Source organism: Oxyura jamaicensis, chromosome 4 (assembly GCF_011077185.1).
Source record: "Oxyura jamaicensis isolate SHBP4307 breed ruddy duck chromosome 4, BPBGC_Ojam_1.0, whole genome shotgun sequence".
In the NCBI taxonomy this organism is placed as follows: domain Eukaryota; kingdom Metazoa; phylum Chordata; class Aves; order Anseriformes; family Anatidae; genus Oxyura; species Oxyura jamaicensis.
The window spans coordinates 95,803,667-95,828,384 of record NC_048896.1 but is presented as its reverse complement, the minus strand read 5'-3'; the positions used below and the strand labels follow the sequence as shown (position 1 = coordinate 95,828,384).

Genomic DNA, 24,718 nt, shown 5'->3' with positions numbered 1-24,718 from the left:
GATTTCCACTGATTTCGTTTCACCGGGGCCGGGCGGTCGGGCCCGGCCGGGCTGGGTCAGGGCAGCGCATCCCACCTGCAGGGCTGCGGGGCGGCGGGGCCCGGCGGAGAGCGACCCGGGCCGGACAGGGGCTCTCCCCCGCCCCGACAGCCCCGGGGCCGCCCCGGTTACCCCGAGCAGGCCGGGTCCCGCAAACGAAATAAGCTCTGCCGGGGTCCCGGGATGCGGGGCGCGGCGGGGCTGGGCACCGAGCAGCGGGCCCCGGGACGTGGGCGACGTCGGGGGGATCCCGGGGGTCCCAGCGCCCCCACCCGCTCCTGGCCGCTGCCCCCGGGGCAGAAACCGGGGCCCGTGCGGGCGGAGCCGCCGAGGCCTCCCGGGACTTTCCCGTGCCGGGCAGCGGCACTGAGCCCGGGGGTGGCCCCGGGGCTGCGACCCCCGCCCGGCTGCGGAGAAAGTGCCTGGCACCGGGCGGGCGGCACGGGAAGCTCCCCCCGCCGCCCCGTGGGCAAGCACCGCCGCGTGGGACCTTGCCCGCTGGGCCCGCACCGTGGCACCGCGCACCGGCACCTTTTCTGCTCCGGGCACACGCGGTCCGTGCACGCTGTCCCGCCCGAGCCCGGGCACGCTGGGTGCTGCACACCCGTCCGTGTGTGCGCGCCCGCCGTGTGTCCTGAAAAACAACCCCAGAAATCAACGACAGCACCAAACGAAAAGTGGCCCCCAGAAGGAAACAAACACCCCAAGAAACCAATTCCCAAACAAACAAAAACGAAAAAGCAAAAGAAAGAGAGAAAAAGGAGAAAGCCCCAACACCAGCCAGCGGGGAGCGGTGCGCAGCTGCACAGCACCCACCCACGCGCGGCCGCCCCGTGACCGTGCCGAGCGGCGCCGTGCCCGTGCGGCTCCCCGTGGCCGTGCCCAGCCGTGCCCAGCCGTTCCCGGCCACTCGCCCCGAGCACGCTCACGGCGTCTCCGTGCAGTCACCTCGAGCCGGTGTGAAGCCCTGCACACTCACACCTTGCACACTCATTCCGTGTCCGTGCACACTTACAGTGACAGTGCGCACCGACACCGTGTCCCTGCACATTTACACCGTGTCCTTTCACACTTACTCTGCCCGTGCACACCGACACCGTGCCCGTGCACTGATCCCGTGGCCGTTTACCCCGTGCACTTGTCCCGCGTCGTGCACACTCACACCGTGTCCGTGCACACTCACACCGTGTCCTTGCACGTTTCCCGTGCCCATCCACCGCTTGCACAGTCACCACGGACTGGGCACACCGACTCCGTGGCCGGGCACAGCCACAGCACACGCGTGTCCCCCAAATTTCCCCCGTGTCCCCCCGCCGCCAGGCACGTTTTCTGTCCGGGCACGTTTACCCGGTGGCTGTGCACATTTGTCCCGTGGCCGTGCACGTTCCCCCGTGCTCGGGCTGTGTTCCCTCGTGTTCGTGCACATTTCCCCATGTCCGTGCGCGGTCCCCGTGGCCGTGCACAGTTCCTCCGTGGCCATGCAAGGCCCCCGTGGCCGTGCATGTTTTCCCCGTGTTCGTGCACGTTCCCCGTGTTCATGCACAGTTCCCCCGTGTCCGTGCAGAGTTCCAGTGTGCCCGTGCCCGATCCCCGTGTTTGTGCACAGTTCCCGTGCCCGTGCACAGTTTTCCCGTTTTTGTGCACGGTTCCCTCGGGGCCGTGCACAGTTCCCGTGTCCGTGCACGTTTTCCCCGTGTCCGTGCACAGTTCTCCCGTGCCCGTGAACGGTCCCCGTGTTCATGCACAGTTCCCCCATGTCCAAGCACATTTATTCCGAGGCCATGCACGCTTCTCTCGTGTCCGTGCACGGTCCCCGTGCCCATGCACAGTTCCCCCATCCATGTCCATGCCCAGTTCCCCCATGTCCAAGCACATTTATTACGGGGCCGTGCACCTTTCCCCCTTGCACGTGTCCGATCTCCTTATTTTTGCACAGTTCCCTCATGTCCGTGCCCGGTCCCCGTGTCCATGCACAATACCCCCATGCACTGCACAGTTCCCCCGTGTCCACGTACATTTATTTCGGGGTCGTGGACGATCCCCGTGTCTGTGCACCTTTCCCCCGTGTCCGTGCACGGTCCCCATGTCCAGGCACAGTTCCTCAGTGTCCAAGCACATTTATTCCGGGGCCGTGCACCTTTCCCCCGTGCCCTCCCGCCGCCCCCCGCCCGTGCCCCGTTCCCTGGCTGCCTCCAGCCGCGATTTCGTTCCCCCGGTCCCCGAGCACGACGCGGGGGTGCTGGGGACCCGGGGCTGTGCTCGGTGTGCCCCGGAGCCCCCAGCCGCGGCCCGGCCCCGCGGCCCCCGAGGGGATCGGGCCGGGCTTCTTCCCGGGAGAAACCCTTTGTTTACGGGGAGGGGACGGGGAAGGCCCCCCCGCTCCCCGGCCAGCCCCGGCGGCTCCCCTGTAAAGCCGGACCGGAGGAACCGGGGGTGCCCGGGGCTCCGCTCCCCGGCAGCACCCACACCCGTAGGCCGCCCGCGCGGGCAGTGGGCCCGGGGAAGCGCGGCCACGCCGAGCCAAGCCGTGCCGTGCCGAGCCGTACCGTGCCGAGCCGTACCGTGCCGGGCCGGGCCGTGCCCGTAGGAAGCGGCCGTGCCCGCCGCCGGCTCCGCGTTACCTTCATTTCCAGCGGGCCGGGGCTGCGCCGTTCCCGCAGCCCCCTGAGCCTGGCGAGCTGCGGGCGAGAGGCCGGGCACCTCCGCCGAGCTGTAAAACGGCAAACCGAAGGAATTTTTCCCCCCATTCCCGGAGTAGCTCGGGGGAGCCCCGGGGCGCGGAGCAGCCGGGCTCCGCGGACCCTCGGCGGGGTGGGAGCCGGCGGGGGCCGAGCGGAGCCGCCCGGCACGGCCCTGCCCCGGGCTCGGTCCCGGTTCCCGAGCGAGCCGTGCAGCAGCGGGCGCGGCAATAACAATACCGGCACCGCCGGCAGTAACCAGGCGGTGAAACTAAACCGGCAAGAGCAGCGATCTGATAATACTAATATTCCGCATTATTTATTATAATGGTAACTGCTATTATTTATGATTATGAGCCGGGGCAGCCCCACGCTCGCCGCGGCTCCTCTCAGCCCTGCGCAGCCCGCGGAGCGGAGCGGATCCGCTCGCCTCCAGCGCCCGGGAACGGCGGAGCGCCGGCTCGGCTCCGGGCGGGTATTTCCCTTCCTCGGCTGCTCCGCGCACCGTGACCGAGGCAGAGCAAACGCCGGGCGGTTCACACGAGCGATAGCAACGGCAATCCCGATAAGAGCAGCAGCAAGGGCGAGGGTGGGCGGCGGGGCTGCGCCGGGGGTGTTTTCCGTGGGGGCTGCGCGGCCCCGGGCTGCCTCTGGCTCGGCCCGGGGCTCGGTGCGGTGCCGGGGCTCGGTGCGGAGCGGCCGCCCGGTGCAGGCGGCTCTGCCCTCCGCGCTCCCCGGTGGGAACGGGCCCGGAGCCCTCCCCGGCATCGCCCACTGGAGAGGCCGGGGCAGGGCGGAGGGATCGGGGTGGCGGCTGTTTGCCTGGGTTTCGTTAGGGTTTGGTTGTGGGGTTTTTGTTCCGTTTTGGTTTTTTATTTATTTGTTTTATTTTTTTTTCCCGCTGGGCCCCGGCACGACGCGAGCCCCCTCACCAGCCGGGCCCGGCGGCAGGGACAGGGGAGTGCGGCCCCGGCCCTCCCTGCGCGCCTGCCTCCTTCGTGCGCTGCGTTTTGCCTTTTTCTTTTAATTTTTCTTTTATTTATTTGAAAAAAAAAAATCTTTCCTTTCTCTCCCTCTCAACCCGTTTCCCTTCGCTCCGCGCCCTCTCCGCCGGTTCTCGTAATTTGGGGACTGGACGCAGACACCGAGCAGCGGCTCGGGGCCCACCGCAGCCCGGCGGCACGTTTGGAGGCCTCGCACTCCCCGTCCCCGGGGAATCCCGGAGCTGCCGCCCCGGCCGTGCCCAGGCCCCTCGGCGGCCACGATTGCCGCAGCCCCGGGGGATGCCCGGTGCCGGGCTGCGGAGCCCCGCTGCGGCGTCGGGGGGCACGGAGCCCTCGCGGTGTCCTTCGCCGGGGATTGAGCTCTCGGGGATGCTGGGCTCCAGGCAATTGGATTAACAGCTAATTTATTTATTTTTAATCCACCGTCATTACAACCGCTTCGATTTGAGGGGATTCAGTGCGTGGCGGAGAGGGGTCCCGCTCGCAGCCCGTCCTGCGGGCAGCGGCAGGAGGTGAAGCAGCGCCGGGTCCCGCTTTCCCAAGGGTTTTGCCCCACCGCAGGGAGCTCCAAACGGAGCCGTGGGTGGGGGGCAGCTGCCCGGGACCCCCGGCCCGGAGGCCCCGGCCGGGCTTGGTGCGAGCTGCTAGGGGCAGGCACGGCGCAGTGCTCGCCTCGGGGCCGGGCCTCGGGGTTTCAGCGGGGACCAACGCGAGGTCTCGGGGAGGTGGCGGGGGTGACTCCGGCGGCACCGGGAAGCCTCCGTTACCGGCCACCGGTCCGGGGCTGCCGGGCGGAGCCGCCGGCGGGGGAAGGAGCAGAGCGGCCCCGAGACCCTCGAGCCGAAACCGGGCAGCCGAGGGGGCAGAGCCGGGCCGGGGCCCACTTTTCGCTTTTTTCCTTCCACCCCGGAGCTCTTCGCTGCTGCTGCAGCTCGACCCGGGGCGGGGGGGGGGGGGGGGGGTGCGGCTGGACCCGGCCCTGCCGCCTCTCCCCCCGCGTACCTGGGGCCGGGCATCGGCCGCCGAGGGTCTCTTTGTTTGCCCACCGTCCTCACGGGCCGGGAGGGCAGGAATTTGCGTGCGTGCCGGGCAGCCGGCTTAAAAACGCTGCTTTTCTCCCCGCGCCTCCCCCGCGCCGCCGCCGCCGCCGCGGGGCCGGGGATGCGCAGCGCAGAGCGGCGGCGCGGGGGAGGGCCGGGCCGGAGCAGCAGCGCTCGTCCTCCCGCCGCCCCCCCGCCCGCTTCCTCCGCAGCTCCCTCCCCGCCGCCTCCCCTTCCCCTTCGTGCCCCCCTCCCGGTACTGATTTCCCCGCACGCGGATCGGCGGCCGGTGCCCAGCGCGGCGCGGCCCCGCCGCCTCCGCCGCTGCCTCCGCCGCTGCCTCCGCCGCTTCCCCCCCCTCTCCGCCGCCGCCGCCGGTCCTCGGCGGGGCCGGGCCGGGAGCTCCATGGGCGGGCAGCGCGGGGCCGGGGGCAGCCGGAGCGCCTGAAGTTTGCCTGGAGCGAGGTGCCGCGGGAGGTGGAGCTGGGGAGGGCGCGGGGGGGGACACACGGGGACACACCCGGGGGGCGGCGGGGAGGGGGGGCTGTCAAAGTTTGTAACTCCCGTTCGGCCCCGGAGCACCCTGGGGTGCCCTGCCGGGGGTGGGGGGCACCCCGCCGCCCCCGTCTCTGTCCCCCCCCCGGAGCGGAGCGGGGAGGGGGCGAGCTTTAAATGCCAGCCCCGGGGCCGGCTCCGCCGCCCGCAGGCGGGAGGGCGACGGCTGCCGGCGGGCTGCGGCCATGGGGGCGAGCGGGGCGCCGAGCCCCCGGCTCTGCCAGGGCGCCGAGCCCCGGGGGGGCCGGGAGGGGCGGGGAGGGGCAGGGGTCTGGGGAGGGGGGGCTGCCCTCCCCGCGCCTAGTCTTGCCTCCTCTCTCCCTCTCTCCGTCTCTCTGTCTCCCTCCTGATGTTTGATCCCGCCGCGGCGCCCGCAGGGATGAGCGATGGAGGGGCCGAGCCTGGCAGGAGCCCCGTGCTGCTGGCCGAGCCCGGAGCCGCCGGCCGGGCCCGGGAGAAGGCACCGACCCGGGCGGAGCTGGAGAACGCGCTGCGCGGCGGCGGAGGCTTCAAGGACATCCCGGGAACGTCGGCGGTCAGCCCCGGCTCCTCCAAGGAGTGCGCCCCGGACACCGAGAGCCCGCCGGGACCCGGCGAGGCGGACTACTGCCGCCGCATCCTGGTGCGAGGTACGGCCCCGCGTCCCAGTTCCCTCCCCCGGCAGCCCTTTCCCGCTCCTGCCCGCGGCTCCGGCTGCCGGCGGCGGGCAGCGCGAACCCGCCCGACCCCGCTCTCGGTGCTCCCGCTGCTCCCGCTGCGGCCCCGGCTTCCCGGCCCCGCCGCCGCTGCCCCCGGCACGGCTCTGCGCGGCGGGCACGGGGCCGCTCTCCCCTCGGTCCCTGGAGCGGGGCCGGGGGCACAGCAGAGCTCTGCCCAGCCGGGCCGGGGATGCAACGGGGGTCCACGACCCCTGCCCGGCCGTACCCCACTCGGGGGACGCACACGCAGCGGGAGAAGGGCGAGCGGAGCTGCTTCGCTTTTAAACCGGTGTCGCAGGAGAAAAGCGTCACGGAGCGGCGGCGAGTTAGGGGCTATTTCTCTTTCTCTCTCTCTCTCTCTCTCTCTTTTTTTTTTTTTTTTTTTTTTTTTCCCTTTATAATATCACTCGCCCGGCTGGGGCTGGGGGCACGCGGCGGGCTCGGCTCGGCTCGGCTCTGCCCGGGCAGCGGGTAGCGGGCGGCAGGCAGTGGGCAGCCGAGCATCCCTCCCCGCCGCCGGCCCGCGGCTCCCCGGCACCGGCCGGGCTGGAGGCGAACCCCGAAAGTTTGGGGCTCCGGGGCGGGCAGTGCCCGGCGCTCGGCGGCTCCATGCTCCCCGCCGCGTCCTCCCGGGCTGCGGGCACCGCGATCCCGCTGCGGGAGCCGGGGCTCGGAGGCCGCTGGGCGAGCAGGGCCGGGGCCGCCCGGGCTCTGCTCCGGTCCCTTCCCCGCTCCCTTCCCCAGCGCTCGGGGCACGGCGGCAGCCGGAGCCCCGATCCCGGTACGGCCGCGTTTCCCTCCCGGCTTTAGCCGGGTCTCCGCTGGCTGCCATGAGCGGGCCCGGCTCTGCACGGCTCGGCACGGCTCGGCACGGCCCGGCACGGCTCGGGCAGCCGTGGCCCGGCAGATGCTCGGTGGCGCTTGGCAGCCGTGAGCCGCGGATGCTCCTCGGGACGCGCCCGGGCTGCAGCGAGCCGCGCTCGGGGCTCGCCGCGCAGCGAGGCCCTTCCCGCATGTCGCGATAGGCGCCTGTCGGGACACCTCCCCCTGGGCAGCCCGAGCCCTCCCCGGCGGCTCCGGTCCTCCGGGTGGGAGCGGGTGGGACCCCGGGGCCGGTGGCTGCGGGACCCCCCCGGGGCACCCCCGGTTGGCCGCCGAGGCCGGCGGAGGTCAGGCCGGGGTCAGGCCCGGCTCTGCTCGGGTTCGGCCGCGGTCCCGGTGGGGCTGGGCTGGGAGCGGCCCGGGGGCAGCCCGGGGTTCGGGGGGGTGCCCCCGGTTCTCCCCATCCCCGGTTCTCCCCGGGCAGCGGCCGGTCGCACCATCTTGCTGCAGCCGCCATGGCGCGGACAAAATGGTGGCGGGGAGGAAGGGCGCAAACCGGCGGAGTTCAGCGGGCAGCGAGCGGGGCCCTGGCGGGGAGCCCCCGGCCCAGAGGAACGGCCCCGGGGGCACCTGCAGCGGCAAGGCTGGCCCGGGACCCGCTGCCGGTGAAGGGCTTGGTGCCAAGCACCAGGCAGCGCCAGGGAAGATGCTCAGCGTTGATTTCCCAGAAAATGATTTTGTTTTCCCCGCTGCTCCAGTTCCCTCCCGGTGTTTTATTTCCCCCACGCCAGGGATGGATCGCGGCGGCGTGGACCCAAGCCCGCTGTCCCCCACCTCTCCCCCATCCTCCAGCTGCGTCCCCAGGCCTGGGCAGGGGCTCCCAGCCGTGCTCCGCTGTTTCGGGGCTGGGAACAGAGGGGCTGCAACGTCCCAGGGGAACGGGGCCGCATCTCCCCATGTGCCATTCCCAGCATCGGCCCCGTTCCTGACCTGGGGGCCCACGTCCCCCCTGGCTGGGGGCTGAGCCCTGGCGGCTCGGCCGGGCTGAACCCACGCACGGTACCGGAGCGTGCGGCCAGGGTGCTCCCCGCTTCTCCCGTTCTCCTCTTTCTTGGGCATGGGGGGCTGCAGCAGCCCCGTGCCCGTACTGGGTGCTGGTGAGGCGCTGCGAGCCCCAGGGGTGTCCCGGCGGCTGTGTCGGTGCACAGACGGGTGCGCGGTGTGTGCCGGTGTGTACCGGGGGAGCGCCCCGTACGCCCGCTGTGTGTGAGCCTGGGTCTGGCTCCGCTGTGTTGCAGTGCGTGATGTGTCCCTTATGTGCCAGGGGAGCCCATGTGTGATGCGCTGCACAGCGTGTGCTTGCTGTAAAATCGCTGTTCGCCGGTGCCGAGGTCGGCTGCCCAAAGCTGCTGCCTGCTCTCCGTTCCCTCCTGCTGCCGGCCCTGTCCAGCTGTAGGTCCTCGTCGCGTTTAGCTGCCAAGGCAGAGGACCAGTCCCTTTGGCACCAGCCCTCTTTCCAGGGATTTTGATCCCAAATTTTGTCTTGGATGTGCTGCCATCAGTGTTCCCGCTCCCCAGGAGCAGACCGACTCACCACAACCACACCAGGGAGGCTGCAAAGCCGCCGTGGCAGGGCCTGGGGGCTGTTTTGGGGTCTGTAATCCCCTCAGGGGATTTCTGCCCTTCCTGGCACCGGGGGCTGGCTGCGGGCCCCCCAGACCCGTGCGGATGGGCACCTCGCTGCCCCGCTGTGAGGGCTGCAGGGCTGTGGCACGGGGCCCTGCCGAGCTGGCGTGGCGTGCTGCAGCTCTGCACGCACCGCACCCAGCCCGCTCCCCCTCCCGGCACCCAGCTGGCGAGGGAAATAACAATTAATAATACTGCTAATAATGCCAGCGGGGCCGTGCGGAGCGGCGAGGGCGCGTTCTTGCAGCTGCGGCTGGGCAGCGTGCAGGTCTCTGCTGGCTGCTCCGTGCTTACAGCCCCGGCTCTTGTGGTGCTGGGGGACCTCGGCGTGGCTGCGCAGCGCGGACGTGGTCTGGGCGCCGTCCGAGCCAATGCTCTGCCCCTTGCAAAATGGTTCCCAGGCTGGCGTCCTGATCCTGCTGGGGATACCCTGGGGCAGAGGGCACCTTCCCCGCCTGGCCAGAGGCCAGCACACGCTCCTTGCCTCCCGCAGACCCTCTCCCCCCCAGCCCTCCCCATGCGCCTCCTGCAGTGCCGTGCTCCATCCTGGATCGGGCTCTGGCCACGCAGCACGGCTCGTCGGTGGGAAAACGGCTTCAGGACTCGGGTGCCTCTCCCATCCCCATGCTTGCTCCCCACTCCCGTCGTCCTCATACCAGCTCCATCGCCCCCCTCCCTGTCTCCTCCTCACTGTTTCCCCCTTCCTGCCCCAGCAGCTTTATAATCCTTTCACGCCTGAGTCAGCCAGAAAGAGAAAGCAACTTACCTCCAGCCGGGGCTGCTGGAGCCCTTGGGTCCCGCGGGGCCGGGGAGCCCTGAAGCCAGTGGCTGGGGAGCGGGCTGCCTGCAGCGGCCTCGCCGTGGTTTCCGTGAGTGGTTTTTACCCTGCACGCTGCGGGGAAGGCGCTTGGCAGAACCGGGGGCTTTGCGGCCGGGCTTCGCTTCAGCGTGGCTCCCCGGCAGTGTGGCTGGTGATTAGCGCTGTGCCCGTGGCGCTCAAGGAAAGGCAGCGCAAAGGACGCCAAGCACGAGGGGTTTGTGCTCTGGGAGTGCTGGGGGAGCCCAGCAGGGACTTTGCAAGGGCAATTTTTAACGCCCTTGGTAGCTAGTGGGGTGAGCACCCTGCCAGTGCAAAGTAATGCCGGGGCTCCTTGGCACGGGCTGCAGGCAGCATCCTGCGGCGTGGAAGGGGCCGGTGTGGGTAATGTGGGAGCCGAGTGCCCCAGTGTTTCCCCGGGGAAGGCTTTGGGCAGCGGCAGTCCCAGCCTGGTGAAATCTGCAGCCTCCGCAGCAGGGCAGCTGGGAACCCCCCCGGCTGCAAAGCCGCCGCGGGTCTCGTTGCTCTCCACGTGCAACAGTTTTATTCCCAACAAAAGCCTCCTTTACCCTCGAATATTCAAACGCAGCCCCGAGACCCCCAGTCCCTCCGGTGCCAACGGGGTCTCGGTGGTTTTGGCGAAGCGTTCTGGAGGTGCGGGCGCTGCACACCCGCGGGGGCTGGCACCGCTCGGTGGTGCCGTGAGTTTTGGTCCCAGCCCCGTCCCACCGGCACCCCCACCCCATCCTCGGGGGCTCGGGAGCGTCCTGAGGCAGGCAGCACATCCAGAAGGGGCTCAGCGAGAGAGAACTGCCCCAGGAGCGGGGGCTGCAGTGAGAGTATTCCTGCAGTGAGAATACCTCTATAAAAGGGGAGTTTCTACAGGGATTTATTTTTTTCCCAGTATTCTAAAGGAAGGACAAAAACAAAACAAAATAAAAGAAAATTATTTTTAATTAAAACTCTGTTTAATTTGAACTCTTTCTTGTTATGCAACTCTCTTCTGCTTCTGGCTTTCAGAAACTATTGTATCTGTGTCCAAATGCTTCGTTTTCCTTAAGGAGCTTTTTGGTTTCTATTTTTCATTTTGAAAAAAAAAATAATTAAAAAAATCCCTGTTTTTATGAAGAACTGATAACACTCCCTGGAGATTTATAATCTCGTAGCGTCTGGGGCCGGGGGGGACAATTGCACTACGCGGTGTCACCTCTCCTAGCCACAGCTCGGGCGATTTCTCAGCGTTGCTCCTGCGTCGAGCCCGGGAACAAAACCTCCCCCCGGCCCTCATCGTGCAGCCTTGTTTAAGGAAGATTTCCCCCCCGCCGGGGGGGGGGGGTGGGGCCCGGTGCCCCCGGGCCCCTTCCCCCCCGGCCAAGCGTTTTCCCCCCGCGGAGGCTCCCCCCTGACGACCCCTCTCCCCGTTCCCCCTAGATGCCAAAGGGACGATTCGGGAGATCGTCCTCCCCAAGGGCCTGGACCTGGACCGGCCCAAGCGGACGCGGACGTCCTTCACGGCGGAGCAGCTCTACCGCCTGGAGCTGGAGTTCCAGCGCTGCCAGTACGTGGTGGGCCGCGAGCGGACCGAGCTAGCGCGGCAGCTCAACCTCTCCGAGACCCAGGTAAGGTGCCCGTGTCCCGCAGCCATCCCCGGCTCCCCTGGGATGTGGGGAGGGGGAAGGTGGGCGCAGGGGAAGGGGAGAGCTGTCCCGGGGCAGAGCCTGCGGCTGACCCCAGCCCAACGGCTCCAGCCCCCGAGGAGGGGCTCGGTGCGTGCCGGGGTGGCCGGGCGCTCGCTCGTGCTTTGGCTGGGAGCTGGGAGAAGTGTGCGAGGTGCTGCGCTCACGGCGCTGTGCGCGCGGTGCCCTCACCCTATTTCTTTTAGAGCCAAAGGAGCGGTCGGTCTGCCCGTTCGGGGGGGCTGAACACCCGTGCGGGGTCTGCAGGGAGCATCCCTGGTGCCGTGGTGCTGCCCCAAATCTCTCGGTGCTGCCCCAGATTTCCCGTGGCAGCACCTGCAGCACAGCGCGGTCGGGCAGGAGCGCACGGCGGCGGTTCACCCACGCAGCAAACCCAGCACCTGCGCGCCTCCTGCCCCAGCACAGAGCTGCCAGGGTCTGCGGGGAGAGCGGGCTTGGGCCGCGGGGTCCAGGCGAGCGGAGGTGGAGGAGTTTGTGCCGTGCTCAGGGGGTTGCGGTGACGTCTGCTGAGCAATGGTTTTGGGGTTGCAACGGTTTGGGTTTGAAAATTAATGCAAAAATATTAATAAAATGAATGGAGACCACAGTGCCAAAGAGCACAGCTGGGAACTACCGAAATAACTCTGCCTGGCCAGTAAGGCACGTCTGGAGACAGCTGCGAGTTCTCCCACATCCAGACTGGAAATAATTTTTCCCAAACTCTTTTAGAACAAAACTTCCCTTGCTGCCAGCAGCCCGGCCCTGGCTTCAGGCTCCTGACAAGTTTCGTGCTGGGGGTCTGGCTGCAGGGAGACCCCCACGGCATCCCCGTTCTGGCCTCTGTGCTGCCCTGCGAGGGGAGCAGGGAGCAGCAGAGCCCCCCACGCAACCCCAACACCCCCTCGCTGTGCTGGTGGCAGGGAGCAGGTTTCTGACCGCAGGACGCAGCCCAGGAGCTGCTGGCGGCACGGCTGGGCACGGTGGGGAGCGAAGCACCCCGGGTCCTGCGCTCGGGGTCCGCTCCCCACGGTGCCAGCCCTGGGGACGCAGCCGGTGCCGGCAGCACGGCGCTGGCGTGGCCGTGCCGGGGACGAGCACGGGAGGGCAGCGGGGCCGGGCGGGGGCTGGCTGGCACAGCCCGGGGCTGGCAGGAGGGGAGGCGCGGTCGGGGCCGAGTGTCTGGTTGTTTGGTGCCTCGGTGCTGCTGCGTTCGCCGCTCGGTGAGAAAATTCACACCCTGTAGGCCACGGCTGTCTCTTCTCCTCTTCTCTTCTCCTTCCCGCATCCTCTCTTCCCCATCGCTCTCCTTCATCTCTGTCTTCTTGAATCCCTTTCTGTGCTTTTCACGGCGTTTCCTCCCCTGCAGCCAGTTCCCAGTGGCAGCTCCGTGCCCCCCGCCGTCCCTCCCTGGCCCCGCTCTCGTTGGCGAGGTGGGGGCCCCCTGGGTTGGTGCCACGGGCTCTCTGCACACCCAGGCATTGCTGTCCGCGGTGGGGAGGGTTTGTGGCAGGAGCTGGGCGGTGCCCCCCTGGCTGGGGGACACATTGGTGCTGCACGACACCACGCTGCCCCCCCGAGATGTGGCCCAGAGCTGGGGGTTTGGCACCAGCCACTCCTGGTGGGCTCCCCTGTGCCTCATTGCCTCAGACAGGGAAAAAAATCCCATTTCTGCAATAATTACAGCATTTCTCATACTTTGGGTGTTCCCCCCCCCACTGAGCAGCTCCCAGGACCCGGGGCAGCCCGTGGTGTAACTGCCCCATCCGATGCTTCGTGCAGTTCCCAGCCACCAGCATCCTGTGGCTATTTCTTAGTCGAGATTTGCATTGTGCTGGTGACTGAGACCGTGGGACAGATCCTTTGCGCCCCCTCTTTGAATTACACCTTGAATTGTACCCCCGGTGGGACCCCCCCGTGCCCCCCATGCACACAGGGCCAGCACTGCCTGGGTGGGCTCTGCCCCTGCCAGCAGTCGGGGAGGGGGAAGGATCCATCCCTGCGAAAGGAGAGGGCGCAGGCAGCGTGGCGAGGTGGGAAGGGACACGGTGGCATCACAGCTGGGGGGGCGCAGCCAGGCTGCCCCTCGGTGTGGCCCTGAGGGATCCTCCCTCAGAAAAAAGGCGTCTTTGGGGTCCTGTTTGACTTCCCTGGCATCTGCTCCTGCTTTTCGGTGGTTCTGGAGGAAGGAGGCGACTGCAGCACGTCACAGGGAAGCCAGAGCAGCTCTCCTCTGCTTTGGGCAGCCGGGATCTTCTGGGTTTCTCCTCTCTGGCCCCAGCCCCAGAGAGGGGGAATTGCCCAGGGTGGGGGCTCACCGAGGACGGGGGAGCACCCAGGATGCAGCCACCGGTGTCTCCCCTTGCTCCAGGCCACCTTGTGCCCCCCCGTGCCCTGTCCCCGTGTCCGTCTGCAGGGGAATTGAGGGCCTGGGGGGGCACCTCCACACAGGAGACCCAGCGCCTGCTCTGCCCGCCAGGCTCCATGCTGGCCCCAGCCCAGTGCCTTTTGTGTTCTTTCTCTCTAATTAATCCACGGACATGGCAGTTTAGTGCTAAGCGAGTTTAATTAGCCCGGAGAGTGCTTCCATTAGCTTGTAAAGCAGCGGCTTGGAAATGCATCCCTGCCTGCTGGGGTGTCCCGGTGGGCTCCCTCGTCCCATCTCAGCACGGGGACATCCTGGTGGGCTCCCTTGTCCCATTTTGGCACAGGGACATCCCAGTGGGCTCCCTCATCCTGTCTTGGCACGGGGACATCCTGGTGGGCTCCCTTGTCCCATCTTGGCACGGGGACATCCCGGTGGCCTCCCTTGTCCCATCTTGGCACGGGGACATCCTGGTGGGCTCCCTTGTCCCATTTTGGCACAGGGACATCCCAGTGGGCTCCCTCATCCTGTCTTGGCACAGGGACATCCCGGTGGGCTCCCTTGTCCCATCTTGGCACAGGGACATCCCAGTGGGCTCCCTCATCCTGTCTTGGCACAGGGACATCCCGGTGGGCTCCCTCATCCTGTCTTGGCACGGGGACATCCCAGTGGGCTCCCTCGTCCCATCTCAGCACGGGGACATCCCGGTGGGCTCCCTCATCCCCTCTTGTCCCAGGGCGGTGTGCGGGGGCTGCCCGAGTCCCCCCAGCAGCAGCAGCAGCCCCTCTCCCCGCACCAGGCAGCGCATCCCTACCCCAAGGCGCTGGGGCAAGGTGCCCCTTCTTGGTGTGGTTACGGGATAGGAAACGCCAAGCGGCGAGGCGGCGGCGAGGCAGAACGACCCCGGGGGGATGTCGCGGGGAGGATAATTCCTGTAAATCCCCAGGCGGGAGGCGAGGAGGGGTGGGCTGGCTGGGGGGGATTTGCCTGGGCCGGGAGGCTTTGCTTTCTGGGTCAGGAGTTCAATGCCAGGCTCAGGTTCAAGTGACCCGCTGCCTTTGCCAGCTCTTCACGTCCTCATGGGAGTGGGGACAGAGGTGGCACACGTCCACCAAGGGTCCCTTTGGTGTGCTGGGCACCAGGGGGGGCGAGGGGCTGAGGACCGTCCCCAGAGCCCGACCCCCGAGCATCCTCATGGGGGGGTACCCCCTGGAGAAGGCTTCCAGGACTTTTCCCCCTGACTCCGAGCAAAGCAGCCGTGAGAAAGCAGCCGAGCCAGGGGAGGGGCAGGCAGCTCTATTTATAGCACGACAATTAAGACGACGCTGTTAAAAATTAATCGCACCTCCAGTCATTAACAACTATCACTGCAGCGAGAGAACAATGAAGCACCGGTCTGCTGGCCTCCGGCGTGGAGAACCACGGAAAGCTGTGGGCCGGAGGGGGTGAGAGCCATCCGGAGCCTGGGGCTGGGATCCGTGGGTCAGAGCTGTCCCAAAATGTACGGGGCACGTAGGGCCGCCAGGCTGGGCTCGTGCCGCGGGGCAGAGCGCTTGCCCTTGGTCTGCAGCCCTCCGCACGTGGGGGAGCTGAATTTCCAAAGCTCTCTTGGAAATCCCTTTTCCCGGCCATGCGGAACGTACGTGTCTCAGGTTTTGCGAGACAGCTGCTCCTGAGATGGTTTAGGAGGTAACCCAAAAGGCCCGGGTGCTCCTGGGGTCCCCCAAACTCAGCGGGCACCGGGCAAAACGGGCAGTGTAAATGAAGGTGGGAAATTTAACCGAGCTTCGTCTCATTAGGCGCTTCCCATTGCAAACGGAAGGTAATCCCAGAACGGGTGATGGAAGACTGGCCCTGAAATGTGAGAGGGTGCTGGGTGTTCTCCGAACAAGCCCCACTAGTTGAAATGGGTACAGCCATGGGGAAGGAGTTTCCTAAAAGTGCCGCTTTCTGATGGAAAGCCGTTCTGATGGGAGTTCTGGGGCTGGCTCTGATGCCACCCCATTTTCTGGCACTGCTGGTGCACACAGCTCCCTGCCCACCTCCAGGTCTGTCTCCTCCCCAGGACCACTTTTTGGATCCTCGAGGCTTTTTATAGATGGGGAAAACGTCCCACAGCCTTCCCAGAGCCTCAGAGGAGACCTGGGGTTGTCCCCACCTGGTTTCGGCACTCACTGGCTGGGTGCCCCCTGCGAGAGGCGTTGGGGCCGGCTGGAGGAGGGCACTGCTCCCCCCCATCTCACACAGCCCTGCCGTTAGAGCATCCTGTGATGCCGGCCTCTTGGCAAACTGGGACGGTCCTGGGCTGCAGGGCGCAGGGAGGTCGGGGGCCGGTGTCTGCCTTCAGCCCTGCAGCAGTGCTGGGGCAGAGGGGCTCAGAGCGCGGCGTGGTGAGGAGGGGTCCCAGCGCCTGTCCCAGACGCGCTCTGTTGTGCGTTGTAGGCACAGCCACGGCCCAGAGCACGTCCAGCCCGGGTGTTTCGGAGGGCTCGGTGTGGGCTCTGCACCCTGGCCCCCTTGGGGCTGCGCGTGGGTGCTCGGCGCCGGCTCCCATCACCGCCGGGGCTGGCAAGAAGGCGGCGTCTGCGCAGCCGCCACGCGGTTACAAAACCTCTTGGGCAGGCAGCCCGCCGGCTTACGCAACGCGCGAGGGCTCTGCGGTGCAAGGAGGAGGAGGAGGAGGAGGAGGAAGGGCAGCCGGGTGCGCTGGGAGCTGGGACTGCAGCAGGCTGCCTCCCACCTTCCCCGCACCACGGTGGGCGCAGGGAGCTAATCCTGCGGCCAGCGCCGGTGGGGAAATGGCCTCGTTTGGCCGCCCGGCGCGACGGAGGCGCACGGCACGGAGCGCGTCACAGCGCCGGGGTCACTGCCGGGGCAGGGCTGTTAAATAACAAACAGCGTTAAAAAAAAACCAGGCAAGCCCCCCGCCCTGCATCACCCGGCCCCGTGCTCCCCACCTGGCGAGGCCCGAGGGTGCCAGCACCAGGGGATGGGGAGCTCCAGACCGTGGGGTGCGGAGGTGCCGATGGGCTCGGGAGGTTCGGTGCCTTCCCACCCGGGAGCCTGGGGAAGGGCAGGGCGGCTGGGCGAGATGGTGAGGGCGAGCGTGTGCGCCTGCGCGAGTGTGTGCGCGCCGGCACGGCTTAGTGAGCAGGGCTGAGGGATGGGACCTGGGTGGGCAGCGGCGGTGGCTTAGGGATCTGCTTGGCTCCACCAGCAAACCGTGACGGTGCCGAGAAGCCTCGTGCTGCTGCTCAGCCTTCAGCCAGTGCCATGCGTTTGCTGGGTGCCCGTGACATGAAAAATAGGTGTGCAGCAGGGAGGGCGGTGCCCAGGGGCCGTATCCGGCTAGGAGGGGACTGGCGTGGGGAGGGAAATGCTGTGGGACCTTTCACAGGGCCTGGGGCAGCGATGGGCGAGCGGAGCAGGGGGACTGCAGCCAAAGTGCTTCATCAGGCTCTGGGATGCTCCAAATGCCCCAGGGCGATGCGGGCTCCTGCCCTGCAATGTCGGCTCCCTCCCCACGACGGTGGCTCTCTCCCCACCCTGGCCACCACAGGCTCCCTCCACCTTTCCACCCCAGAGTGGCACGGGGAGCTTGGCCTGCCGGCTGGGGGCCTTAATCGGGGTTAATCATTTGGAAATCGTTCCTTTTGTAGCTGGGAGGTGTCGGGCGGAGGGCAGGGATCCGAGCAGGGTCCCGGCGGCCGCTCCCAGCACTGCAGCGCGGGCTCAGCCACGGAAGGAGGTGGTGGGGGGCAAAGGCTTTGGGGACCAACTCCTCCCCGCAGGGCTCATGTGGGCCCCTGTGCCTCCCGCAGCCGTCTGAGAGCCAGACTCATGGCACAAGGCCCTGTGCCCGTTCCTGATGCTGCAGCAGCGCCGGCTCAGCCAGGAGGAGCCAGCCCAGGGCCACCCGCACGTGCTGCAGCCGCTGCTCCGTGCATGAAGCATCCCCCCTGCCCGGCCTTGTTCCCCCAGGGGGGCCGTGCCCCCAGCCCTGCTTCTCCCCTCGGGGGAGCCGTGGCTGTGAGCAGGACGCTGCCGAGGGCGCAAGCGTGCGCACGTGGTGCCAGCGCACACGTGTGGGCAGGAGCGCGCGTGGATCAGAGCACACGCATGTGCGCAGGGTGCCGGCACGTGGGGCCGTGCCAGAACATGGACAGCTCCCTGCGGGGGACCCAGGGGGGGCTGCTGGTGCCTTCCTCCTGCCCCAGCCCCCCGGTGGTTTAGCACACCCCGAATCCTGGCAGCCCTTTGGGTGGCTTTTCCACTGGCGGCACAGAGAAGCGGGTGTGGTGACTGCTTGGTTTGGGAATGCTTTAAAGCACTCGGTGTTGCTGGCAAGAGCTGCTGGAGTCTCTTGTGTAGAATCTTCCCACCCAGATGCGGGTGCTTGCACCTTTCTGGGCAGCCTGAGCATGGGGAGAGCCGTCTGTGTCCGACCCAGTGCTCGGCAGGCGGACAGACGGACAGAGGGACTTCTCGGAGCATCCCCACAGCGGAGCCCTGGGAAGCTCCGGTGCTCGGTGACATTTTGAGTCATTTTCCCAGCGCAGGGGAGCAGGTGGCACCGAGCACGCGGCTCTGCAAATGACTGTTTTCCCCCATTAGAGCAGGATGGCAGCAGGCATCCAGCATCCTCCAGTCCGAGGAGGCTTTAATTCCTCGCCCTGCACCCCCTGTGCACTGCAGGGTGCTGGGGGGGGGCGGCCCTGGCACAGGGTGCAGTGCGAAGGGACCCATGGAGAAACCATGAGACCATGTGGGGGCTGCTGGGGGGGTCCTGCGGGGCTTCTGGCCGTGAGCTCCCATGGGACGGACCCTTCCCCGTGGGAGGGAAGCCTCGTGCAGGGAAATGCCCCGGAGATGGGTGCTCCTGGATGTGCCCCTGCCAGGCCGGCAGCTCGCTCTGGCACAGGGCAGGCACTGGGGGAGGGTGTGCAGTTAAAGTAAAATAATAATAAAAAAATTAAATCAACACATTAAAATAACTAATAAAATAAAATAAAACCATTAAATTGAATTAAATTAAGCTAGCCACCAAGCCCCGCAGCCACGGGGAGCTCGCATGCCGCCTCCAGCGCCGCCCGTCACAGCTCCCAGGCGCTGGTTTGGGAGCTGGCTGTGACCCTGGGGACCTCCCGCAGCGGCAGGAGCTGCCTGGGAGGGGAGGGAACTGCAGCCCTGCGCTCAGCGCTCCTCCTGCCCTTCCCTTCCCCTTCTCGGAGCAGCTCTGCTCTTTCTGGTGCAGGCAGGGGTGGGAAGCGCGTGCCCGCGTCCCAGCTGGGCACCCTTGGAGCTGGCGGTGTGGCGCGGCAACTGCTTGTCCCCAGCACCAGGACTCCTCCAGCTGCTCACAGATCTGTAAGTCTCAGCCCGTGCCCGTCCTCACACCCGCAGCACCACGCCGAGAGCTCTTGCCAGGCTTCTTGCGAGCCGTGTTTCCTGGGGCTCACCTCTGTGCCGCCTGCCTCCGCCGTGCCAGCACCCGGGGGGCAGGAGGCGGCTTTTTGCCAGGACAAAATGAAGCTGCTGCCTCCGGAGGAGACCTTGGCAAAGCTCTGGCTGCGGTGAGAACCCTACGAGAGGGGAGGTGGGGACGGATACTGCTGGAAGACGAAGGGCCGGAGGGGAATTACGCATGGCCTCGTCGAGGACCGGGTCTGGCTGAGCTTATTTACATCTCCGGCGAGAGGGACGCAGCCCTTGATCGTAATGGAGGATGAAAAGGACATGGATCTACTAATTAGTGACAAGCTGGATATGGACTTTAGCCACGAGGGCAAATGTGATCCTGCTCATTGGGTCCGGCACCCACGCGGACGGGAGGAGCCCCTGCCGGGCTGGGGGCGCGAGGACGAGGAGCACTGGGCTGGGACATGGGGGGCACAGGGCAGCGACGCAGGTGCCGACCCAGCCCCAACTTGGTGACCCCACTTTGGTGCCTCCTGGTTCTTGTCTTAGGAAAAATACTGGTGAGGGGACCCCGTCTGCCTCGCCTGCCCCTGCTGCCCCTGCCTCATCCCCTGGGGCTTGCTCGTCCCGCGTGCAGGACCCGCTGGTGCCTCCTCTTGTCCTTCTCTGCGCATGGTGACGGGGCCGTGCCTCCTCGCAGGTGCTTGCTCCAAAGTCCCCAAGCATGGTAATGCCCTGCCCTGGCTCAGCACGACATCCCACCCCACTGGGAGCTGGGATCCGGGGTGCTTTGCAGTGCAGTGAGCTCCTCAGGGGCTGTCTGTGCCTCACTTTCCCTTTGCACCAAAAGCCGATGGGTCTGCCAGACCCCCCCCGGCACTCCAGGGCGCGGGGAGGGGATGAGCTCCGACTGGGAGAGCGCGGACGTGGGGGCAGTGAGAAGGGGACATCCACTTTGGGGACCCCGGTGGCAAGGAGGGACCCAGGGCCCCTTGGGATGGAGGCGAGCGGTCGTGCAGGGTGCTGGATGTCGGCCCTGGTGGCCCTGCTCCTCCCCAGCAGCCCCAGCCCCGCGGCCGGCTTCATGCAGACCTCCGCGTTGTTATTCCCCCGGAAAGGGGCCGGGGGCCGCGACCTCCTCCAGCCCACGGTCCATTAGCTCTGCACTGTGGGTCTATTGTGCCGGGGGACGCATGAGGGCTGTGCTGCTCGGTGGCCGTGCTGGGGCGATGCTGCAGTGACTCGGGCGAGTCGGGGACCCGCTGGCCCCGGGGTGACCGGGGCGAAGGCTGCGCTGCTGCGCCGGGGCTCGCCCCCGTGGTCCCAGCGGCGCCGAGCGTGCCAGCCCCTCCTGCGAGGCGCTAACACCAATGTCTTCCCACCCGTCTCCTTCCCTCTCCTGCCTCTGCCTGTCCGTCTGTCCCTCCTTCCCCTCTCTGTCTCTTTCTGCCTCTCCTACCCCTCTGCTCTGCCAGGGAGGGACAGAAGCGTGGCGATGCCACCAGGTTAGGGGGTGCCGGGGCAGCCCCGACCCGCGGGCTGAGCCCTGAGCTGGCCCCAGGGTGTAGGGTGGCCGTGGGATAAGGGACACAGGGGGCTGGGGGCCCGTCCCACCCGGGCACTCAGGTGCTCGAGCTCCAGTTTTGGAGCTCCTGCGGGCCGGAGGATGGATGGATGGGCTGGAGCAGGGATGCTCGAGGCAGCCTGGGGAGGGGATCCCTGCCCCGTCCCCCGCGGCTTCACGCCTGGAAGCGGCTCTGCCTTCAGATGCTCAGGGCCACCAGAGCCGTGATGTCCCCGCAGGTGATCCCAGCACCGTAGCACGGCTGGGGACGCTCCTGCTGCTTGTGCCAGCGAGGGAGGGGTGGCAGGAGCCGCAGCTGGGGTTTAGAGGCACCGCAGGGGATGCCCAGCGCCCGTAGCTCAGCTGCCCCAGGAGAGCACCCATGGGCACGGGCAGCACCGGGTGCCTTGGCCCTGGCCCCGCTTCCCCCTCGCAGCCACAGAACTTTGCTGTTTCAGAGCTTTGCTGTTTCAGAAATTCGCTGTTTCTCTGGAAATGGCAGCGGGCTGGGCTCCCTGCAGCCCCTCTGACGGGGCACGGGGGCTCGGGCGTTTGTTTTAACAGGTCTGTCTCTCGCATCTCTCACTCTCTCCTGGTTCTTGTCTCTCTGTCCCTGCCCTCCCCGTGCTGTCTTTCTGTCCGTGCCTTTCTGTCCCCCCCCCCCGCCCCGTCCCCCCCCGCTCCCCGCCCCAGGTCAAGGTCTGGTTCCAGAACCGGCGCACCAAGCAGAAGAAGGACCAGAGCAGGGACTCTGAGAAGCGCTCCACCACCACCTCCGAGTCCTTCGCCACCTGCAACATCCTCCGGCTGCTGGAGCAAGGCCGGCTCCTCTCCGTCCCGGCCCCCCCCAGCCTCCTGTCCCCCACCTCCCACCCCGTCGGGAGTCCTGCGGGCAGCGGGTCCGGCGTGGCCACCCCGGGAACCACCTCACCGGGGCTGGGCGGCCGCAGCAGCCCCCCCGGCACCGGAGCCTTCAGCCTGCAGGTCCCTGCCCTCGCCACCTCCTCTTCCTCTTCCTCCTCCTCCTCCTCTTCCTCAGCCAGGCTGCCCGCGGCCCCGCTGTGCTTCGGGGCACCGCTGCTGGGCAGCCTGCACGACCTGCCGGGCGCTTACGGACTGGGCAGCTCCGCTTTTGAGCCTTACACGCGGCTGGAAAGGAAAGACAATTCTATACCCAGCAAGAAGCCGAGCCCTTAAACGAAAACGAGTGTCAAAAAGGCGTCCTGCCCCCCTCCGCCCCCACGCACCCCACACGGGGCTTGTTTCGCGAGTGGGGTTGGAAAGACTTCTACCAAATGGCCGGGTGCTGTGCGTGTGTGTGCGTGGACACCCGGCCCCCTCCGTAGGAACTAAGATCCCACCGAGGACTACACCACCCACCTCCTCTCCCTAGGGCTGACACCGAGCCTGGTCACCGCTGCCTGGGTGCCCGGGTGTCCCGTGTCACCGGCGCTGCCACGTCCCCTTCCCACGCCGCTGGATCCACCGGGGCCACCTCCCCTTCCAGGTACCCCCCGGGCAGGGCTTGCAGGACGATGCTGTGGTCTCTGCTGCGGGAGAGGAGCAGCCCCCGGGGGTGGGCTGGGGGTGCTGACGCCCTGTGGACGTCTCCTGCCGTTTGCTCACGTCCCACGGAGCGGCACGGGTGAAACCGCAGAGCCCTGCTCCCCATGGGCTGTCACCCCAAGTGCTGGGGTCACCATGTCCCCGGGGCTGGGGACAGGCGGGAGGGCAACCCGAAAGGGTGAGCGCAGGGCAGGACCGGGCTGTGCCTCTGCCTGTCCTTGGGCAAGCGTCTGGGGCTCAGTTTCCCCACCTGCAAAGGGCTTTGAGCGCTGGCTGAGGTTCTCTTGAAGCCTCCCGGTGGCCGTAGGGTCCCGCTGCCAGTCCTGCTCCCACTGCCGGGCAGGAGCAGGGCTCAGCCCCATGAGCGGTGGGGATCTCAGGATCCTGTGCGCGGTGCTGGGGCTGCTCCTGGGCGGCACCGTGCGGGCAGGATCCTGGGCTGGCACCTCCTGGGCAGGACAGTGGCATCCCCTTGGCAGGACACCCTGCAGTGGCGTTATTCCATGTCAGGACGCCCTGCAGTGGCATTATTCCCACCAGGACACCCTGCAGTGGCGTTATTCCATGTCAGGACACCCTGCAGTGGCATTATTCCATGTCAGGACACCCTGCAGTGGCATTATTCCATGTCAGGACACCCTGCAGTGGCATTATTCCCACCAGGACACCCTACAGTGGCATCCCCTTGGCAGGATGCCCTGCAGTGGCATTATTCCCACCAGGACGCCCTGCAGTGGCATTATTCCATGTCAGGATGCCCTGCAGTGGCATTACTCCCACCAGGACGCCCTGCAGTGGCATTACTCCCACCAGGACGCCCTGCAGTGGCATTACTCCCACCAGGACGCCCTGCAGTGGCGTTATTCCCACCAGGATGCCCTGCAGTGGCATTATTCCCACCAGGATGTCCTCCTACAGAGCGCTCCTGCCTCACCCAGTGCTCGGGGCAGAGACTTCCAGGGAAGCCCATGGCAAAACCCTGCGGGCTGCTCTGCTCTGCAGGGGTCTGCAGTGCCCAAACCGCTCCCACCCCGTGGGGGAAGCTCTGCAGATTTCTGTCCGGGAAAAGGAAAAGAGGCAAAGCAGGAGCTGGAACCACAGCCAGCCTTGCAAGCACGGAGCGAAAGCCAGCTTTAAGAGGCTCGCATTCTGCTTTTTCCAACAGAACGAAAAGTGTTTGGGGAAGAGAGGGAGAAAGGAGTTCAAAATAACACCAGAAACCTCCTAGCACAGGGCCGTGCCCGGGGTAAAGCAAATCCCCCCTGCCCCGGCTGCGGGAGGACGCAGTGCAGGGAAATATTTAAAATAAATGGTTTCACGGAAAGGTCCCAGTGACTATTTTTCCTTTAAACCAAGTGTTTCTGTGGCACAGCAGTTGTCGATCGCTCACCTGGGGCACTTTATGGGAGAGAGCCGCCCGGCCCCGCGCTGCCCAGAGCACGGGTGGGGAAACTGAGGCAGGAGGAGGGCTGGCAGGAGGCAGGGACAGAGCTGGGGGCACGGAGGATGCTCCCCGCTCCTGCTCAGCTCAGACCACAGCTCACCGCCCCGCCGGGGCTGCAGGCAGATGCCCTTGTCCCCAAATGTGGCACGTGCTCGCGGTGGCCCCGGTGGCTCCTGCTCCCCGTCCTCCCTCCCCTCCCGTCCGCACCAGCGCCGGCTGCCGTGCTCCGAACGCCGCCGTCGCGATGGCTGTTTGAGGATTGGGATGTCGGCAGGACGAGGACCTCCCCCCTTCCCCACGTCACTTAATTTATATTTATGTCGCCGTTCCTCACCCTCCCCGGACTGCAGACTCGCTACTCAGGAGCGAGCGGGGGCGAGCAGCGCGCGGCGGGCTGGTGCTGGGTCCCGCAGGCAGGACCTGCTGGCAGCCCCCGGCTCACCCGGCTTTGGCTCTCCCTCTTCCCCAAGCAGCCACCTCCCCCGGGGGGGCTGCGCCACCGGCGTTTCCCGAGGGTTCCAGCCTGGTTTCTCCCCTCCTGGTTGAACCGGGAGGAAATTCGGGGCAGCCTGGTTCAGAAGCGACCCCCTCGCACCTGCGCGGTCGGGGATGTTTGGGCTCACGTGGGAGAAAACCGAGCCCAGGTTTGCTTCCCAAAGAGCCCCCGAAGCCTGGGATGCTCCAAGGATGCCCCGTGGGTCTCCTGCGCCCCTGCTCCGGCTGCTTGGCAGCAGGGAAGGCAGAGGCTGCTCCGCAGCGGACCAGCGAGCACCTTCGGCAAGCTAAACCCAGGTAAAGCTTCCCCAAACCTGCCCCAAAACCAACCCGGGGGGCTCAGGAGGGTCCCGCTCGCCCCCCAGCCCTGCTCGCCGCCAGCACCGCTGCCAGCCGCTCGCCCTGACCCGTGAAGTTGGAACAAAAGACAAAGAAAAACGTACTGGATGGAAAACTTGGACGAATTACGTGGTTTCTTATGGTTTCTAATGGTTAATAAAAGTTACGTCCTGCCTCCCGCCTGCCGCCTCCTCCTTCGCCCTCGGTGGCCAAGCTGCCCTCCCGGCTGCACTACCTTCCCCTACACCACCCCGTCCTCACCCTGACCCTCTCCTTACCCCCACCCCTCCCCAAAGCCCCCTGGCTACCCCAGCCTCCTGCCGAGATGCCCCCCACCAGACCCCAACGCTGTCCTCAGCCCTCCCCTAACCCTAACGCTCATTTACCCGACCTTCACTCCTAACCCTAACTCCGCCTTTACCCCAAACCTCCCCCGACCCAAACCCCACCCTTACCTATCACCCCCTACCCCTGCCCCTACTCCTACCCCTAACCTACTCCTACCCCTAACCTAC

General features: G+C 67.0%; 2 protein-coding genes across 3 annotated transcripts in view; both read left to right on the top strand.

Moving 5' to 3' along the window:
* The first annotated feature begins 5,076 nt into the window (after nucleotides 1–5,076).
* VAX2 (ventral anterior homeobox 2) lies at nucleotides 5,077–22,017 on the top strand. Of its 2 annotated transcripts, XM_035325901.1 has the most exons (4): nucleotides 5,077–5,226; nucleotides 5,694–5,945; nucleotides 10,771–10,958; nucleotides 21,053–22,017. In XM_035325901.1, exons 2-4 carry the CDS (start codon nucleotides 5,696–5,698, stop codon nucleotides 21,554–21,556), a joined length of 942 nt encoding a protein of 313 aa, XP_035181792.1. In that variant the 5' UTR covers nucleotides 5,077–5,226; nucleotides 5,694–5,695; the 3' UTR covers nucleotides 21,557–22,017. The 2 variants fall into 2 exon arrangements, with proteins under 2 accessions (XP_035181792.1, XP_035181791.1); XM_035325900.1 differs by lacking the exon at nucleotides 5,077–5,226 and having other exon boundaries at nucleotides 5,460–5,945.
* Nucleotides 22,018–24,045: 2,028 nt separating this feature from the next.
* The window catches only part of ATP6V1B1 (ATPase H+ transporting V1 subunit B1), a 16,311-nt gene continuing 15,638 nt past the window's right edge, over nucleotides 24,046–24,718 (top strand). The window contains exon 1 of the mRNA XM_035325853.1: nucleotides 24,046–24,161. Within this exon, the coding sequence (XP_035181744.1) occupies nucleotides 24,046–24,161 (116 nt within the window). The remainder of the gene's footprint in view (nucleotides 24,162–24,718) is intronic.